The sequence below is a fragment of the Heptranchias perlo genome, chromosome X (assembly GCF_035084215.1).
Source record: "Heptranchias perlo isolate sHepPer1 chromosome X, sHepPer1.hap1, whole genome shotgun sequence".
Lineage (NCBI taxonomy): Eukaryota > Metazoa > Chordata > Chondrichthyes > Hexanchiformes > Hexanchidae > Heptranchias > Heptranchias perlo.
In genome coordinates, this window is record NC_090370.1 from 12,093,791 (window position 1) to 12,112,218 (window position 18,428).

The following is an 18,428-nucleotide window of genomic DNA, read 5'->3' on the forward strand; positions in this document are numbered from 1 at the left end:
ATTTAATCCTGTAAAAGCAACTGCTCTGTTTAAAGAGTGGTTCCAAAAGCTCACCAGGCCGTAGGCCTTTGTAATCATGTTCTTCATCCTGGTCTCCATTTCCAATTGATGACAACATCCATTTGTATCTTTCATGTCCACTGTAGCCATTCTTGGGCTTTCAGGTTATCTTATCAAAAGATCGGGAGGTGTCTGGAGGTCTTTGCTTATCTCCCCCTGCAGGGTCCCGATGTCTTGGGTAGTGGCCAGGCAGTTTTCTCATTGTTCAGTATAGGCAAGGACACAAATATCTCCAAGAGAAAGCTATCAATTTACTATTCTCAACTACACACTCCTGACTTTCACTAGATTGTACATTTATACCAGATTGATATCTTTTGGTAAATCATGCCCAGGTCAATGACTTTAGAGAAATTCCCAAATAAAAACAGAAAATGCTAGAAATACTCAGCAGGTCAGGCAGCATCTGTGAAGAGAGAAACAGAGTTAACGTTTCAGGTCGATGACTTTTTGTCAGAACTGGAAGAAGTTTAAGTTTATGAATTTAAGAGTCTTAAACTTCTTCCAGTTCTGACGAAGGGTCATCGGACTGAAACATTAACTCTGTTTCTTCCTCCACAGATGCTGCCTGACCTGCTGAGTATTTCCAGCATTTTCTGTTTTTATTTCAGATTTCCAGCATCCGCAGTATTTTGCTTTTGATTTAGAGAAATTCCCATTCGGTGGTGTAATTTCTCTGTTTCTTTACTTTAATTCTCATTCACTTCCTCTCATCCAATTTTACACATCCCCATTGTATTACCATTCGTGAGCCCTGGAGGAACTTTACTGTCCAATACAATATTTACAGTCTGGTCCAATATCTTAATACATTTCTTTTTTGTTTATTTTACTTAAATTCTTCTTGAACTGCTTTTCATTATCCCAATTCCATACAGCAGTATTGTTGGATTACAGGACTTGTCAATATATTATTTTGTTTCCCCCTCAAATACTTTCTTCCTTGATGCACAGCATTGGACAGAAACCATTTAGACTGGACTCCTTTTATTTTAAAATATAATTTGATTATCCCCTTAAACTACAGGTAAATTTTCCCTTCGAGTGCTTGAACAGCAACTCATATCAATTTATCTTATTAATTCCAACTTCAGAAACAAATAATGTCCAGGCTTTGTGGTTTTACAGTAGAGACAGAAGTGCTTCTAATTACTCTTGGCAAAACGTTTTCAAAAGAGGAGTAACAACTTGGTTTATTCTTAGTTAAGTATAGAATAATTTAGATCAAGGCTGATGATTGCTTTTCCTTCTCTACGTAATTTTGAATTTTCAAAATCCAAGTTTTACGTCTTGGTCCAAAATGTCACATTTGATATCTGCCGATGTCTGCAGATCAGGTCTTAAATTCTTCATACCCCTGGATCGTTTTCTGTACCAACATTTCTCCAGCAAAGGATGCTCCGTAACTTTGTGAAGTCATTTTTATGTCAAAGATCATTTGGTTCTGATAACGTACCAATTTATCGGCATCTAGGGTGATGTCCTCTCCATTTTTAGGACATCCCCGAGGCCACGAGCCTGTGCCCTGTACGGCAGCCCGCAGCTGCTGGACCCAGGGATCCTTATTTTTGCAAATCTGTCAAATTTAACTGTTCACAAGCCATTCGGACAGGAGCCATTCGAGGTCGCTCGATAATGGGTAAGGCCCCCCATTCGCCACTCTGCTGGAAAGCCGTAGCCAATAAATCCGCTTTTCCATTTCCTGCCGCCCAAGGCGTGTTCTTAGAATGTGCCTTTACTTTTACAATAGCTACCAAATGTGTTCGATTTCGGGATAGTTCCAAAGTTTTTTGTAAGAGGTCAGCGGTGGGTAATGGCTTGAGGTGAATCCTCCTTTCTCCCAGACAGGCAAATAATCAGTCAGTGACAAACAAGTAAAATGGCTGCCGGGGAAAGTGGTCAGGGCTCGTTCCCTTACATCCATCTGGAGGACATAGGCCACTGCGGCTAATTCAGCTTGCTGTGCTGATCGGCCTCCAGTTAAATCACCTGATAGTAACAACTCGGTGGGGGTGTGGGCGGTCATAAGTACGACTTTATCTAATCCAGTGATACAGGCAAATTTGTGATCACATTTTATCCTGACCTTCCTGTCGTTGTAGTTCGGCATTACATGCTGCTAATTTTCTGGCTCTATTTGCACCTTCAGTTTGAAGGTAATCTACTCACGCAGCCAAAGTCGTGTTGTAAGCAGTTGTCTGAGCTAATTGATTTTCCACCTCTAATTTTTGTTCCATCAGTTTTTGTTGAGGTCGCTCTCGGTCTCTAATTTAAGTTTTATAATTTGCTGTCCTTGCCATAACACAACTATAGTTTTCCAATTTCCCTTTTCCACCTGCTTTGTGTGGGTTTGATCTGAACCAACTCTCCCAGCTGTTCGAGGTTTTCTGCTTTTTCTATCAAGGAGATACGAGATATCCTTCATTTAATCTTTTCTGTCTTTGCGTCACTTTTTCCGACCGTAGCCAATCACAAGATAAAAGGGGAGCTGTCAGTGATCACATTTTAGTACAACCAAGATGATTATCCCCAAATTATCAAAATTGCTGCCCTGGACTAGATAACGAGATATCGTTCTTTGATTTACAGTTACAAACAAAATTAACTCTTTACACATCAATTCACACTCTCCAATACTCAACGCAACTTCAAACAGATTAATTTTCATATGTGATAATCTCATGTCTGGAATTTGAGACTCTCATTTTTTTTATATGAACCAGAATTTTACTGTGGTCACAATAAAAGTCTGGTTACCACATTTTAATAGGTTAGTTAACCTCGATAACTCCAATTTTAATTCAGCAATATCAAAATTAAACACAAGACACAACAGATAAAATTACCAATACAGCACGTGTCATAGAATCATAGAAATTTACGGCACAGAAGGAGGCCATTTGGCCCATCATGTCTGTGCCGGCCGAAAAAGAGCCATCCAGCCTAATCCCACTTTCCAGCACTTGGTCTGTAGCCCTGTAGGTTACAGCACTTCAGGTACACATCCAGGTACTTTTTAAATGAGTTGAGGGTTTCTGCCTCTACCACCCTTTCAGGCAGTGAGTTCCAGACCCCCACCACCCTCTGGGTGAAAAAATTTCTCCTCAACTCCCCTCTAATCCTTCTACCAATTACTTTAAATCTATGCCCCCTGGTCACTGACCCCTCTGCTAAGGGAAATAGGTCCTTCCTATCCACCCTATCTAGGCCCCTCATAATTTTATACACCTCAATTAAATCACTCCTCAGCCTCCTCTGTTCCAAAGAGAACAACCCCAGCCTATCCAATCTTTCCCCATAGCTAAAATTCTCCAGTCCTGGCAACATCCTCATAAATCTCCTCTGCACCCTCTCTAGTGCAATCACATCTTTCCTGTAATATGGTGACCAGAACAGTACTCTAGCTGTGGCCTAACTAGTGTTTTATACAGTTCCACCATAACCTCCCTGTTCTTATATTCTATGCCTCGGCTAATAAAGGAAAGTATTCCATATGCCTTTTAACCCCTTATCTACCTGTACTGCTATCTTCAGGGATCTGTGGACATGCACTCCAAGGTCCCTCTGTTCCTCTATACCTTTCAGTATCCTCCCACTTATTGTTTATTCCCTTGCCTTGTTTGGCCTTCCCAAATGCATTACTTCACACTTCTCCGGATTGAATTCCATTTGCCACTTTTCTGCCTATCTGACCAGTCCATTGATATCTTCCTGCAGTCTACAGCTTTCTTCCTCACTATCACCCACACAACCAACTTTTGTATCATCTGCAAACTTCTTAAACATGCCCCCTACATTTAAGTCTAAATCATCGATATATAACACAAGAAGCAAGGGACCTAGTACTGAGCCCTGTAGAACCCCACTGGAAGCAGCCTTCCAGTCACAAAAACACCCGTCGACCGTTACCCTTTGCTTCCTGCCACTGAGCCAAATCTGGATCCAACTTGCCACTTTCCCTTGGATCCCATGGGCTTGTACTTTTTTGACCAGTCTGCCACGTGGGACCTTGTCAAACGCCTTGCTAAAATCCATGTAGACCACATCAAACGCACTACCCTCATCGACCCTCCTTGTTACCTCCTCAAAAAAGTCAATCAAGTTAGTCAGACATGACCTTCCCATAACAAATCCATGCTGACTGTCCTTGATTAATCCATGCCTTTCTAAATGACGATTAATACTGTCCCTCAGAATTGTTTCCAATAATTTGCCCACCACTGAGCTTAGACAGACTGGCCTGTAATTACTCGGTCTATCCCTCGCTCCCTTTCTAAACAATGGTACAATGTTAGCAGTCCTCCAATCCTCCGGCACCACGCCTGTATCCAGTGAGGATTGGAAAATTATGGTCAGAGCCTCCGTTATTTCCTCCCTTGCTTCTCTTGGCAGCCTGGGATACATTTCATCTGGGCCTGGCGATTTATCTACTTTCAAGGATGCTAAACCCCTTAATACTTCTTCTCTCACTATGTTTATCCCATCCAATATTTCACACTCCTCCTCCTTAACTACAATGTCTGCATCATCTCCCTCTTTTGTGAAGACAGATGCGAAGTATTCATTAAGAACCATACAAACACCTTCCGTCTTTGCACATAGTTTACCTTTTTGGTCTCTGATGGGCCCTACTCTTTCCTTAGTTATCCTCTTGCTTTTTATGTATTTATAAAACATCTTTGGGTTTTCCTTGATTTTACTTGCCAATAATTTTTCATGTCCCCTCTTTGCTTTACTAATTTCCTTTTTAATTTCACCCCTGTACTTTCTATACTCCTCTAGGCTTTCTACAGTATTGAGCTCTTGGTATCTGACATAAGCTTCCCTTTTTTGCCTTATCTTACCCTGTATGCTCTTTGACATCCAGGGGGCTCGAGATTTGGGAGTCCCACCCTTTTACTTTGTGGGAACATATTTGCTCTGAACTTTCACTATCTCCTCCTTGAATGCCTCCCACTGTTCTGATACTGCCGCTGACACGTGCTTACTAAAACCCAGTAAATTACATTGTCTTTCATTTTGTTCTTCTTCAGGCGTGCCTTTCCAAAAACTGTGAAAATACTGGAAATAACTGCTTTCACAGCTAAACAAAATCTTTGTTACATTACACAAAAGAAGAAAACACATAAAAAGCATTAAAAAGGGACCATACCCCACAACAGCGAAAAGAAAGCATTCACAATGAGGACAGGCTTTTTAAAGAGACTGAACCACTGAAAACAAAAGAACACATTCTGTAGCTTGTGATCCTCTCCCTTTCTCCTTCTTGATTCCATCATAGACTCCTCTTTTTTTACTTCAATTTCTGATGCTTATGACTTAACCCCATTCTGTACCGACTCGAAGTCTCAAGTTCACAGTCTGTGTCTCACCCAAGCCTGGTGTGGTGACGGTCCCTCCATCTTGCTTTTCGTTCTGCTTTCAACCTACCTTTCTGAATTTCAACTTTTCAACTTCCTCTCTCAACCTCCCTAACTCCTGTGGCTGAAACAACAAAATTACCGCTTTCCAATCCTCTTTAAGGTCTGACAAGTTTCTATTTTAACTCCTCGTCCTCTCGCACAATCTTACCCTCAGTTATTTGACTTTGAATCCATTTTGTCGCCTTTTGACACAAGTCCCCTTCAGGACTAGTCAAAAACGATACTAAATCTGTTACATATAATTTTTATCTTGTGCTCTCTCAATATCAGTTGAGCTAGCCATTCTGTCAACACTAAACTCTTAATGAACCGTCACTGTTCTACTCGCAATGTCCTACACTCCCCGAAGGTTCCCTTCCTTAACTGATTAGGTGATATCGGTCCACGTCAGTCCTAAGATCTTGCTTACACCAAATATGCCAATGGCTAATGGGTCCGTATCCTAGCTCAGGCTCGCCAATTTATAGTCAATTTGACTGTTCAATTATTCGAGACTGACACCATAATGGTTAATAGCCATATGACTTTATTTAGCACAAGCAAGAATCAATACATTATAGTATTTAAGCAGTAGTTTACAAAGCACAATTGGGAATTATATTACCCTGTTGTCCTTTGGGTAGAAGCTGCAACCTCGTTCCCCGTTCCTTCATACCCGTACTCTCATTCTCGTTTACCCGTCTGGTACTTTCTTTCCTGTCCTCTACACAAACAAAGACTCAGACTCCCCAATTATAGCCCCAAAAAACGGAACTGCGGCAAAATACATCCAATCAGGTATTTTCCCAAATAGTCCCCTTAATTTACCCATTCATATAGACAAGACGTACTTGTCCAGATGAGACAGTGCCTTGTGACCCCCCTCATCTCTCCTTATTCTCAATAACAACATCCTTAGCACAACGTTCCTCAGTCCCTGCAGTTGATGAATCACCCTATAGGCCTTGAAGGTAATGGGAGTTCTAGCTAGCTTCAGCATTCCGGTATGTCTGAAGGAGTGGTGATACCGTTATGTCCCTCCCTGCAGTAACAAGATTCTCACGGCTGTTAGTGCCTGCAGCTGCAGGAATTTAATTTAAAAGCAGTCTATGTTATGGTACAGTAGGTTCAGCTAAAGCCTTGACTATTTCGCCCTTTCGAGCCTGGTTCCCCTAAATACCTTCTAAACCTATATTTCCTTACAACCCACCCCGCCACCAGCACCACCCACCCCAAAGAGAAACGGATTCAACAACAGACTCCTAGCAAAGGAGTCCTATTTTCTTCCCCATTCCTTTTTTTAGCTTTTACTGCTAAGTAGAATATTATTTTTCCTTTTTCAAAGTTTAAATTCTTGATTTTTCCTGAGCCACTGGATTTTCCATGATTTAATCTGAAGGTTGCTTTCCCATTGTCTAATTGATAGGCTAGAGTCCTTTTGCCCCTTGAGGTTTAGAGTTAACTCATTGAAAATATCTCGATAAATATCTGGTCTAGAATGGGATTGAAGATTATAAGGATGAGTATAGAGAGAAATGATCAATTACTCCTCGGACCATGGGGCTATCTTTTGCAGATTGTGACCAGCCAGGGTTGAATAATGGAAGTTGTAATTGTGGATAGATCTTGTAGAATTTAACTTTGGGATGGTCTTTGGGGGTCAGGGCAAAATTGTGTGGAGCATTCCCTCGGGAGATTAAATAAGTGGGATAGAATCAATGGACTAGGATATCATGTTGAATAGTGGAGATTATGGCAACAAAGCCAACAAATTTTGACACTTTCCACGTTTAGGGCATGGAGAGGGCGTGGAAGGAATTCACTATGATGATACCAGGGATGAGAGGCTTCAGTTATGAGGAGAGACTAGAGATACTGGAACTCTTTTAATCAGAACAGTGAAGGTTAAATGGTGTTCAAAATTATGAGGGTTTTTTTTGAGGGAAATAGGGAAAAGTTATTTCCACTGGTCAATGCGTAAACTTAAGATCATCACGGTCAGGTTAGGAGAATTTTGTTTTTATACAAATGATTGTTAGGGCATGGGTTACTCTGCCAGAAACAGCAGTGGAAGCAGAATCCATAACAGCTTTCAAAAAGGAAGCGGATAAATATTTGAAAAAGAAAAGAGACTAAGTGGATAGCTCTTTCAGAGAGCCAGCACAGGCACAAAGGGCTGAACGTCCTCCTTCTGTGCTGTCAAATTCCAGGACTGTATGGGGTGTGATTTTAGGAGGCAATTGCGGGTGCATTGGGGGCGGGGGGTCTCCGAAAATCGCAGAAATCCCATTCGGGTTCGGAAGCCGGCTCCAACCCGCCGACTTCTGAGTTTCCCAGGGACCCATCTGTGTGCGCACGGGCGACCTGAAAATGGAAGTCCCGCCGGCAATTAAAGCCAGCGGGATGACAGTTAAAGAGCCAAATTTACCTCATTGAGGTACTTAAGGCACTTTACCTGTGACAGAGTAAGTCATTAGAACAATTTTTAACTTACCTGGGCGGCTTGCCCACTGCTTCTGATTCACGCCTGGTGAAACCAGGACTGAAGGGCCGGATCAGGGAAAAAGAAACTAAATAAATTAAATAAAAAACCATGCAAGGAAGTTAAAACACGAAATGAATCTACCTTTGAAACCTGCTCCGATGTCCGATGTCTCCTGTTCCGATGTCCCCCTCTTCACCCTTCCGATGTCCCCCCGATCTTCCCCTGATCTTCTCCTCTCCCCCCCCCGATTTTCCCCTCTCCCCCCCGATCGTCCCCTCTCCACCCCCCCCGATCTTCCCCTCCCCCCCCCCCCCCGATTTACCCCTCCTCCCCCCCCCCCGCCCCGGTCTTCCAGTCCAGCGCTGGATGACGTCTCACTCTCTCTCTTTCCCACCTCCCCCTCGCGTCGCAGCTCTTGATGGCAGCCGGCCTGTCAATCAGGCTGGCTGCTGGACGCGAAACCCGGAGAGGACGTTAACCACTATCAATCAACGTAAGTTTGGTTCATGCGGGTTTGCCACGCGCCCAATCGCCCCCCCACCCCCACTGCTGCCAACCCGCCACCATGGTAAATTGAGCCCTATAATTCTGGGGGGGTAATTTTCACCTTCCCCGCTTGGGCATTGAACTGGCGGAGTGGATCACCCGCCCATTATAGAACCCACCCGATTCTCATTTCCATTGTGGGTTCTATAGCGGGCAGACCATTCAATCGCCAGTTCACCACTCAATCGGTGAAGGTGGAAATGGCCCCTTCTACGTTTGTCAAAACTAGATACAAGAAACTGAAATTATCTTTAAAATGTCAGCACACTATTGCATCAGGATATTTATACAAGGGAAGTAGGTCGCAAAGAAACAGAAGTTGAAGCTCCCATCGTTAACCTCCCCTCAAGTTCCTCCTGTCCTTTCTTGAAGATTACATGGAACTAAATAGAATGTGCAGCACAGAAACAGGCCATTCGGCCCAACCGGTCTATACCGGTGTTTATGCTGCACATGAGCCTCCTCATCTAACCCCATCAGCATGTCCTTCTATTCCTTTCTCCCTCATGTGCTTATCTAGCTTCCCCTTAAGATGCCATTGGGGTGTCTGAAAGAAATGTAGTGCTCAGGGGCGCTGCTCCAGAAATGAAACAATTAGTCTTACTTGCTCCAATGATCTTACTTTGCAGATGTGTGTGGAGTGCCAGAAAGCCGACATGTGGGTCTACCTAGCAGAATGCAACAGTAAGTATCATAGTAAGGAGGTCTCCATGCCATAATCATCTATTAAAATGTCACCCTTTAGGTGTTGGTTGATTTTTGATTTGGGATACTGAGTGGATTATATTATGGCCTGCCCTTGATGTGACAATACACTGCAATGAAATTAACTCTCTTGAAGAGCTCCCCCAATGACTTGGGGAAGAGGTAAATGTACCACCTGGTGTGCTGCGTGAGACATACAGACCAGGAAGGTTCCAGGGGCAGGGAATGAACTCATAGACAGACAGAGTGAGAGAGAGAGACGGACAGACAGACGTACAGAGATAGAGAGAAACTGGATGGAGAATGAAAGAGAGCAAGGTGGGGAATGAGCTCAGAGAGGGAGAAGAAAGGCTTGAAGGCCAAGGAATTGCATTGAGAGAGGGCAAGAACTTTACCCCCAGTTCATGCTGGATCTCTTATCGCCTTCCTCCCAGTTCATTCTAACGCTCTTCCTCCTCAATTCAAGCTAGATATGAACTCACGTCCAAGCAACTTGACCTCACATAGAAGGTGGTCAAATCAAGATAAGCCTTGATCTAAAGCTTGGTTAGTTTGCTCCACCCATTGTCCTCCTAAACTTTGAAACATAGACCCTAAAACTAATCAAAACAGTACAGGACACATTAGCTTATATACAGTTGGAGGTTAGAGTTCGAATCTAAGGTCTCAGGCCCTTCTGAAGATGTGTTCATTGATTTTTACATAGTTACAAATGTCTTTGTTCTTTATGTTTTCTAGAAGATGTTTTGAAAATATTGACGTACAGCGGCCTATTTAACCACCTTCGCCCAGAGCAGATCTTTGTAACAGTGCACGATGCTGTTGTCTACGTAGAGCAAATGAAGGTAACAATCTTTCGAAAGGGGTTTTCTCCTGTTTATGTTCCCCACGATTGTCCATCCCGCACGAGGCAGAATGTAATATAAGGGCGTGTTAAACTTAATTAAACTCAGGGTTTATTCAGCTTCAAGCGACCATCCCTGTTTCTCCTATCCTGCCTCACACAAAAGCTGCCTCTCGACAGCTGACCTTTGGATTCCTCCTTATTTTAAAGACCAGGGACAATGTATCGCAATGATGAGAGGAGATGTCGCTTGTGTCCACAGTGAAAGGTGCCTCCCCTTTCCGAGCAGGCACCACTAAAAACTCAGGAAGCATTGGCCCTCCTGGACTCATACTTTTAACAAATAATAGTACCATTAAAGAAATTAACCACCCGCTCCTGAAGTGGCTACGAGGTGTGCGGTGCCTGAGAACAAGGCGCCACCGGCAATGGTGACACTTCCCAAGCAGCTGCCGAGCTACTTGACCAGCATAAATGTCGAATGGTTCGCTCGTCCAGCTTTGCAGTGCGCAATGTTTGAGGAAAGTACCTGGGCGGCAAGCGTGGAAAAAATAAAAGGCGATTTACAAACCAGGTGCGGCCCATGCTGGGAGCCTCCTTAAGGCGCTATGCTGCGTTCAGCACTTGGTGGGGGGAGGGCAGGGAAGCCCTCACCGCGCGAATGCACAGTAGACCCGCCACCAATATATCAGAGTTAACGTTTCCGCTTGATGACCTTTGACCCGAGCTGGAAGATGTTAGAGATGAACAGCCCAGCGCTACACTGGGACAGGGTGACTGTGAGCAGTCACTAAGCTGTTCATCTCTATCATCTTCCAGTTCTGATGAAAGGGCATCGACCTGGAACGTTAACTCTGTTTCTCTCTCTCCACCGACACGCCTGTCCTGCTGAGCATGTCCAGAATTTTCTGTTTTGATTTCACATTTCCAGCATGCGCAGTGTTTTGCGGTTGCCAGGAATATATCATCAGCTATCAAGTTCCGAAAGCCTAATTCAAAATCTTGTTTCCCTTTGTATAAGAGTCCATTGTTCTGTCCTGCGTCTGTCAGTACACAACCTGATGAAAAGATCCTTTAGCGTCACAAGGCGGAGACTTGAACTTTGCACTTCCACTGTAGCGTGGGCAGTTTGCACTATTCATCTGATCACCTTGCAGTAGAAACATTTTAGTGATGTTGGTTGAGGGATAAATATTGGCCCAGGACAGCGGGGAGAACTCCCCTGCTCTTCTTCGAAATAGTGCCTTTTACATCCACCTGAGAGGGCAGACGGGGCCTCGGTTTATTGTCTCATCTGAAAGATGGCACCTCCAACAGTGCAGCACTCCCTCAGTACTGCACTGGAAGTCATTGTGGAGAGAATACAAACAGACGAAAAAGAGGGGCAGGAAGGAACAAATTGGTTCCATCCAGCCTGTCCATTTCAGACATGTGGCCTACATGCTCTATCAATGCCCACCACAGTCACCCAATCTCCTGAGAGAGGCAAAAACAAACATTGAGAAAAAACCATAGGCCAAAAACAAACTCTGAGAATTTCCTCTCCATCCTCCTTAGGGCGATCAAACAATCTCCAGGAGACCACGGTGACTGATATTACTGCTGGCCCCACCTGCCTTCTATGACTCAAAATGTCTTCCACTCACCAGGAACCCAGCCCGTTCCCTTCTGAAGGCCGGTAGCAAATCCACACTCACCGCACTCCTGGCAACGTATTCTAGAGGTCGCCGACTCTCTGCGAAAGGGAATACTTCCTGGTGTCTAGCCTAACTCCATGTTTTCTTACGTTGTACTGACAGCTCCCAGTCCTCCCCTCCTTATCCATCTCAAATAACTTGTCCACCTGGACAGAATCTACTCCCTTCGATCATTTCAAAGACTTCAATCATGTGGCGATGGATGAATATTCTGCAGTTTTCTTCATTACCTCTGGAGGATCAGGGAGTATTTGTACAGAGGTGTTCCTCGGGAGATTAAGTAGGTCGGGTAGAGTCCACGATTAGGGCAAGTCCCTTGCCGCAGCGCAAAACCCTAGAGGCTACTACTTGCCACGTGTTACACGATCTGCTGACTGGCGACCGCAATTTTGCATAAAACATCCCTCAGGCGGTAAAAGTGTCCGTTTCTGAGTTGATCAGAACGATAACAAATCACTTGCCCTGTCTGTGACACAGCAGACTGTACATGGTGGAAGGAACAGGCTTGATGGGCCGAATGGCTTGTTCTCATTCTGTGTTTTCTTACGGTTCCTCAGCCTCTTCCCATAATTATGTGACCTTAAACTTGAAACCATCTTTGTTTTCCCCCTTGAATCCTTTCTGCAGCTTCTATATCTTCTTGGAACTATGATCACCATGCACTTGTACCAGTTAGTTTAGTGGTGCTGCGTGGAGGCTTAGCTCAGTTCTTGGACATAGTTTCCAGAAGTCCACATACACACCTCAACATTTCATTTCCCATTGCAACTGTTGCTTTACTCTTACAACGCCTGGTCCTTTTCTCCTGATTGACCCCATTTGTTGATACAAGGAGCTAGCCCATGGGGTCGTGAAGAGTCGCAGTGGACCACAGGGAATGAGGTGCGTCAAGAAAGCAGATAAAGAATTAAGTGGAGATGGAGGGGCAAGCCACAAATTGCCACAACAGGAAAGCAACACCCCTGTAACTAGCAGGTGGAATTTTCCAGCTTTGCTCCTTCCACAAATCATCGTGCTCACAGTCAGTGAACAGGACGATGGTGTGTAAACACTTTGCATGCTCAACTTAAACAGAGATAATAAATAATTGGCCTGTTATGTGTCTGAATCACTCAAGAGCAATTCCAAAAGATTTTAAAGTATATATTTGATTATTTTTCTTTTTTTAGGAAGCATCATCACAGAAAAGCACGACAATTTGGGTATGAAAGATTCGAGCGGACTTTCAGCTCAATAACTGCTGTAACCAAACACTTAAAAGACATTCACAAGGTCCTGCACGACCACAATTGCCTTTCAAGGATACTTGAAAGGAAATAAATAGATTCTGTCCAAGCTGGAAGGCAGAATGAGACTTATTTTCTAATCTAAAGTGTATAGCATTTTGCTAACAGAATACAGTTAGAGATAGAGCTGTATAAAATGGCTCCTTAGCTGAAGGACTGAATCAAAATAGTTGCCTAAAACGAGTGTTAGGGCATGTTTAAAAAAACAGGAAGTCAGCTTTTAAGTCCTTACAACTGAAGTTGTCATTTGGCATCATCTAACCCAGATGGGATTTTATGCAGTTGTGCAGCCTCTGGACTGTTACAGTAAGAGTGAATGTGATAACTATGACACAATATAGAGTGATTGGTTAAAGGGGTACCTTCTTCATGAGAAGTGTTTGGCAATACAATTCGATTGATTGGAAATGGAGGTGACTAAGTTGGGTTTGAGAAGAGCAAAGCCCGTGTCTGCATGGGCAGCGTGATTGAGCTGGGGACCTTGAATAAGCTGGGCATCGTGGCTGCCGCCAGTGTTGGTCCAGAGGGCTACCTGCTGGAAGAAGCTTTCTTTGTTTACAAACATAAAATGCAACGCCGTTGAAACACGTGACACTTGCCTTGAATTTTGTTGGCAACGAGAACAAGTGATGGTCCTCACTCTTCTGCCCCCCAGCAACACCCCCCCACCTTTTCATGAAGGCACTGCCCCTTTAATTTCTGTTAAGACACTTTTCACTTGACTTTGATAAACTGCTGTTTCATCAGCGGCCTTGGCTAAAGTAACGATTGTCTGCTTATACCTGGGATAGGTCCCTCTTTAAAGGAAATTCACTCCCTTCAGTTGTCTCTCGAATTTTGAACTCTTTCTTTTTCAAATCATACTTTGATCAAAGCCAATCAAAGTCGAGCTTCCCTATAGCTCTGTGCACCACCCGCTGTGTAACTGAGTCAACCAGACCAGGAAGGTCCCAGGTTTGACCCCCTAGTCTCTGCCGCATTGGCTGACCACTGCTGCAAGAGGAGGCAATGATGTTACAGTTGACCTCAGTGCCCCTGAGTTAAGAAGGGGAAAATCGTCCAGGGTTCCTGCTCCTGATCACTATCCAGTGACTCCTGCTGGAAGATTCGTGTGTGTTGACATTGCTAAGAGCAAGTTTGGGTTCAGCTGTGTTTCCCCTAATGGAACATGGGAACAGGAAGAGGCCATTCAGCCCCTCGAGCCTGTTCCGCCATTCAATTAGATCATGGGTGATCTGGATCTTAACTCCATCTATCCGTCTTGGTTCCTTAACCCTTAATACCCTTACCTAACAAAAACCTATCAATCTCACTTTTGAAATTTTCAATTAACCCTCAGCTTTTTGGGGCAGAGAGAGTTCCAGATTTCCACTGCCCTTTGTGTGAAGAAGTGCTTCCTGATTTCATCCTTGAAGGGCCGAGCTCTAATTTTAAGGTTCTGCCCCCTTTGTCCTGGACTCCCCCACCAGAGGAAATAGTTTCTCTCTCTCTACCCCATCAACTCCTTTAATCATCTTAAACACCTCAATTAGATGGTCAAGTGCATGACCAAGTACCTTGCCAAGACTTGCCACTTTGCCTCGCACACGAAGATTGGCCACTTGGGTGGGAGGTGCCCTGGAAACTGGCACACACTAGGCAGAGGAAGGCTGCCCCGTACCCATGGCACTGTACTCCAGCACCAGTTAGTGCCTTCGGGAGAACAGGGGAAGGAAAAAAAAAAGCTAGGCAGCACTTGTGTGGAATAGAGACACCCAAGAGAGTTGAGGGGGCAGAGTGGGTGTCAGAGTTGAAAGATCATTTTCACCTGTCAATACTTAGTGCTGTCAGTGTGTTTAAACCATTTGCAATTCTACCAATCCTTTCTTTAATAATTGCTGTGTCTGATTTACCAATGTGATTCTGTTAGAAATCCATGTCTGTAAATAAGCAATCATTTATAAAGGGCAACGTTGTATGGTGAATTTTTCCAATGTTTTATTAAACACTTAAATGACACCTTTTAGATGCTGATTATTTCTTGCACCAAGCTCCGCTGGGAACCGATGATTTAAATGCACCATGACTCACAGGCTGAAGTACATTATTAGGCGATAAAACGTCAGGAAATCTGGAGGGTGGAACTTGAGGTCCTGTGAACCTTGAGACCATGGCCCTGATTGTACTCTCCGCTCCCCATCTTGCCTCAGCTTAAACGTGCACTTTTAGCAAGCACCTCAGCTGAACCCGGCTGCATATTTTCCGGCTGCAGCTCATTTAAAATGGACTGGGTGAACGCCAGCCGGGAGGACCACCTGGGAATCGGTGCCCGCACCCGTGCCCTGCCTCAGAGGCCTCGAGCAACGCCCGACGGTTCTTGGGCCTGCAGACGGCCTTCAGAAATAATGGAGCCTCGTTGCTCCCTAAATGGGTAATGTTACCTGGGGAGGGGGGGGGGGGTGTCAAAGGTCGAAATGGGCAGCCCTGCCACTTCTAACATGAGAGTCGTCAACGCACGTGTCATTTGAGCTCAATTTAAATGCTCCCGCCCACACCAAACGAGGTGGCATCTGCCGATCACAGGTGCTCTGGAAGCTGGTGCACACGGTGGGGCGGGGGGGCGGGTGGGCAGAGGAAAATCGGCCCCCTTGTAGCCTTGAAACGCCCTCCAACTTGTATCATATAAACGCTATGCTGGCATGGTTGCCAACCGCTTGTTCCTGAGTCGCTGCATGTGTGCCACTGATGAAGGCCAAGTCACTGACCTATGTGAGTGTAGATTGCTGGACTAGCACAAGGACCTGGAATCCCTTCTTTATGGTTGTCTGCACTCTGCCTCCATCATGGCACCGCTCAGGTTGGATATGTTAAAATAAGTTGGATGGTGGGGCCTCGCCTACACTGCACCATGTGACTGATCACATTCATATTTCTACTTTCTCCTCTGTTTGATGGCCAGCCCCATGAGGTCAAAATCCCAACGCAGTGTGGTACGGCCAGTCGCCATGCTGGACCTCTGCCCAGCACGTGCCAGCCTTTGTTCAGCCACCAATACTTGCCGCTTCTTCAACCAGGCTCCAAGTCTCATCCTGCGTTCATGGGCATAGGCAGGCGTGTGCCATGGCATCTGGCTTTATTCTACAGGGGTACAGCATATCTGACCCATGGACAGATCCACCAATCGCCTGCCATTAGTTTTCTTCTATCTAACCAATCATTGTGCTATTACTTGTGCGTCTTGGCCAAACGCGATATGTTACCTTATTAATGCTGACCAATAGGGTTTAGAAGTTGCAGGCCAATTAGAGGCAGTTATTTTAAGCCGACGTTTGAAAAGTCCAATCGGAGGGGGGTCATTTAAGAGTTGTTAAGAGAGGCAGGGCCTCCACAGCCTCGGCCTTGCCTGATTCTTCGCCCTCTGACAGGCTCCCCCGCACCCTCCCCACTTCTGCGTTAATATCAGGGCCGTAGCCTCCGTGACATTATCGATGGTCCAATCGAATTCGCAGAACCTACGATGTTAGTGCCTAAATTACTCTCATCTGTTCTTGTGTGTGCAGATATTTAAAGGGGGAATCCTAACTTCCGCCCGGGCGCTGGAGTGGGAGGCAGGGTCCCTTTCAGCGGCCGGCTGTCCGCCCGAAACGGATGTCCAGAGGCAGCTCACCAGCTTCGGGCCTATGGAGGTCGGACGGTCCAGAGGCCACCTGGTCGGCAGTGAGTTAAGTCGTGGGGAAATTTGGAGGGTTTCACAGGTTGGAGCAGGGTGTAACACCCTCTGAGTCAGAAGGTTTGTGGGTTCAAGTCCCACTCCAAAGACCTGAGTACATAATCCAGGCTGACACTCCCCAGTGCCAGTATTGAGGGAGTGCTACACTGTTGGGGGTGCCGTCTTTCGAATGAGACATTAAACGGAGGGTCCCTCTGCCCTCTCAGATGGACGTAAAAGACGCCATGGTACAATATTGAAGAAGAGCAGGGGAGTTCTCCCCAGTGTCCTGGCCAATATTTATCCCTCAACCAACATCACTAAAAACAGATTATCTGGCCAATATCACATTGCTGTTTGTGGGATCTTGCTGTGCGCAAATTGGCTGCTACGTTTCCCTACATTACAACAGTGACTACACTTCGAAAGTACTTCGTTGGCTGTAAAGCGTTTTGTGATGTCTTGACGTTGATAAAGGCACTGTTCTTTCTTTCATTCTCTCCTGCTCCTCCTGGCCTCACAAAGATAAGTTTTAATCTTACCTGACAGGGCCTCTTCTGGGCATCCGCCAGGTTTTACTCAGCAGAGCGTCCGCAGTGGTTACGTTTCCATCGGGGTCCTGTCTGATAGAACCCCCGATTTGCATGTACTTATGAGGCTCCAGCCTAAGTCAAAATTGGTGCCTCAACTGCCCACTCAGGCACCCCGATGCAGTTCGCCTCAGGAATTACGGCCGGCCCCGAAACCAAGTCGGCTTGTAGGTAGGTCCGGGGTGGGGAGGGGGTGGTGGAGGTGGGGTGAGGGGGAAGTGAAACAGAAGGAGAGAGTGAGCCCCGGGCTAGCCGCTGCCCGCGGTACTCCACAGAAATGAAACTAGAATAAAGTTTCCTTACCTTCTTGTGACAGCCCCCAGTGGCCCCTTCAAGGAGCACTGGTTACTGGGTGAAGACCCGGAACAACTGGGCGGAGCATGTGCCACATGTGCTCTGCCCAGTTGATGACCAATTCTGCCTTGACGTCCTAAAACCAGCATTAGGACCCCGATTTGCATAATCAAGGTGCCTAATGCTCATTGTTTTGGCCAAAATGTCCAATTTCTGCCCCTGTGTGTATTATACCTTGTTTTATGTTTAACAAGTAGATCAGCAGCATAGTTACAGGTGTATTCAGATTGGCTCACCAGTTGTGCTTCTGTTCTGACAATACTGATCTTGCAGGCATCACACAGATCAAAGTTGGGCATTCTGAGAGTGTGTTACTCTCCCAGGGAAAAAAGCACAATTTTAATCCACTTTCCACGTGGAAAGACAAACTTCACTCCTGAAGTGAGTTCTTTCTTTGATGGGATGGCGACTATTTGTATAAAGTTCTAAATTCAAACCTCCATTCTCCTCCCTCATGCAGGATGGTCAGAATGTGCGTGGACAATGACCAATCGCTCCCCATGCAATGCTGCTATTTGTCGGCCTTTGCCCTTTGACCTTCCCAGCAGGGGTGATCCCATTGGCAGCAAGGCTACTGACTAGCATAGCACTTTGGGCCTTGGAAGCACTCAAGCAGCTTCACCATGTAATCAGTTGCAGTCAAGAAGGAGTGATTGGTCCAAATTGTGCATCAGTTCCATGATGGAGCATTTGGTAGAGTGGAGTTCTGTCCAAGCCTTTTGACATCACCAACTGAGTCAAACAAGAGTGACTGTCCCTAGCTGCTTTGGA

General features: G+C 45.3%; 1 protein-coding gene across 2 annotated transcripts in view; it reads left to right on the forward strand.

Moving 5' to 3' along the window:
* The window catches only part of slc26a10 (solute carrier family 26 member 10), a 94,615-nt gene extending 79,599 nt beyond the window's left edge, over positions 1 to 15,016 (forward strand). For both annotated transcript variants that reach the window (XM_067976721.1, XM_067976723.1), the window contains exons 16-18: positions 9,123 to 9,177; positions 9,937 to 10,043; positions 12,909 to 15,016. In XM_067976721.1, the coding sequence (XP_067832822.1) occupies positions 9,123 to 9,177; positions 9,937 to 10,043; positions 12,909 to 12,947 (201 nt within the window). In that variant the 3' untranslated portion in view covers positions 12,948 to 15,016. The remainder of the gene's footprint in view (positions 1 to 9,122; positions 9,178 to 9,936; positions 10,044 to 12,908) is intronic.
* The last annotated feature ends 3,412 nt before the right edge of the window (positions 15,017 to 18,428 follow it).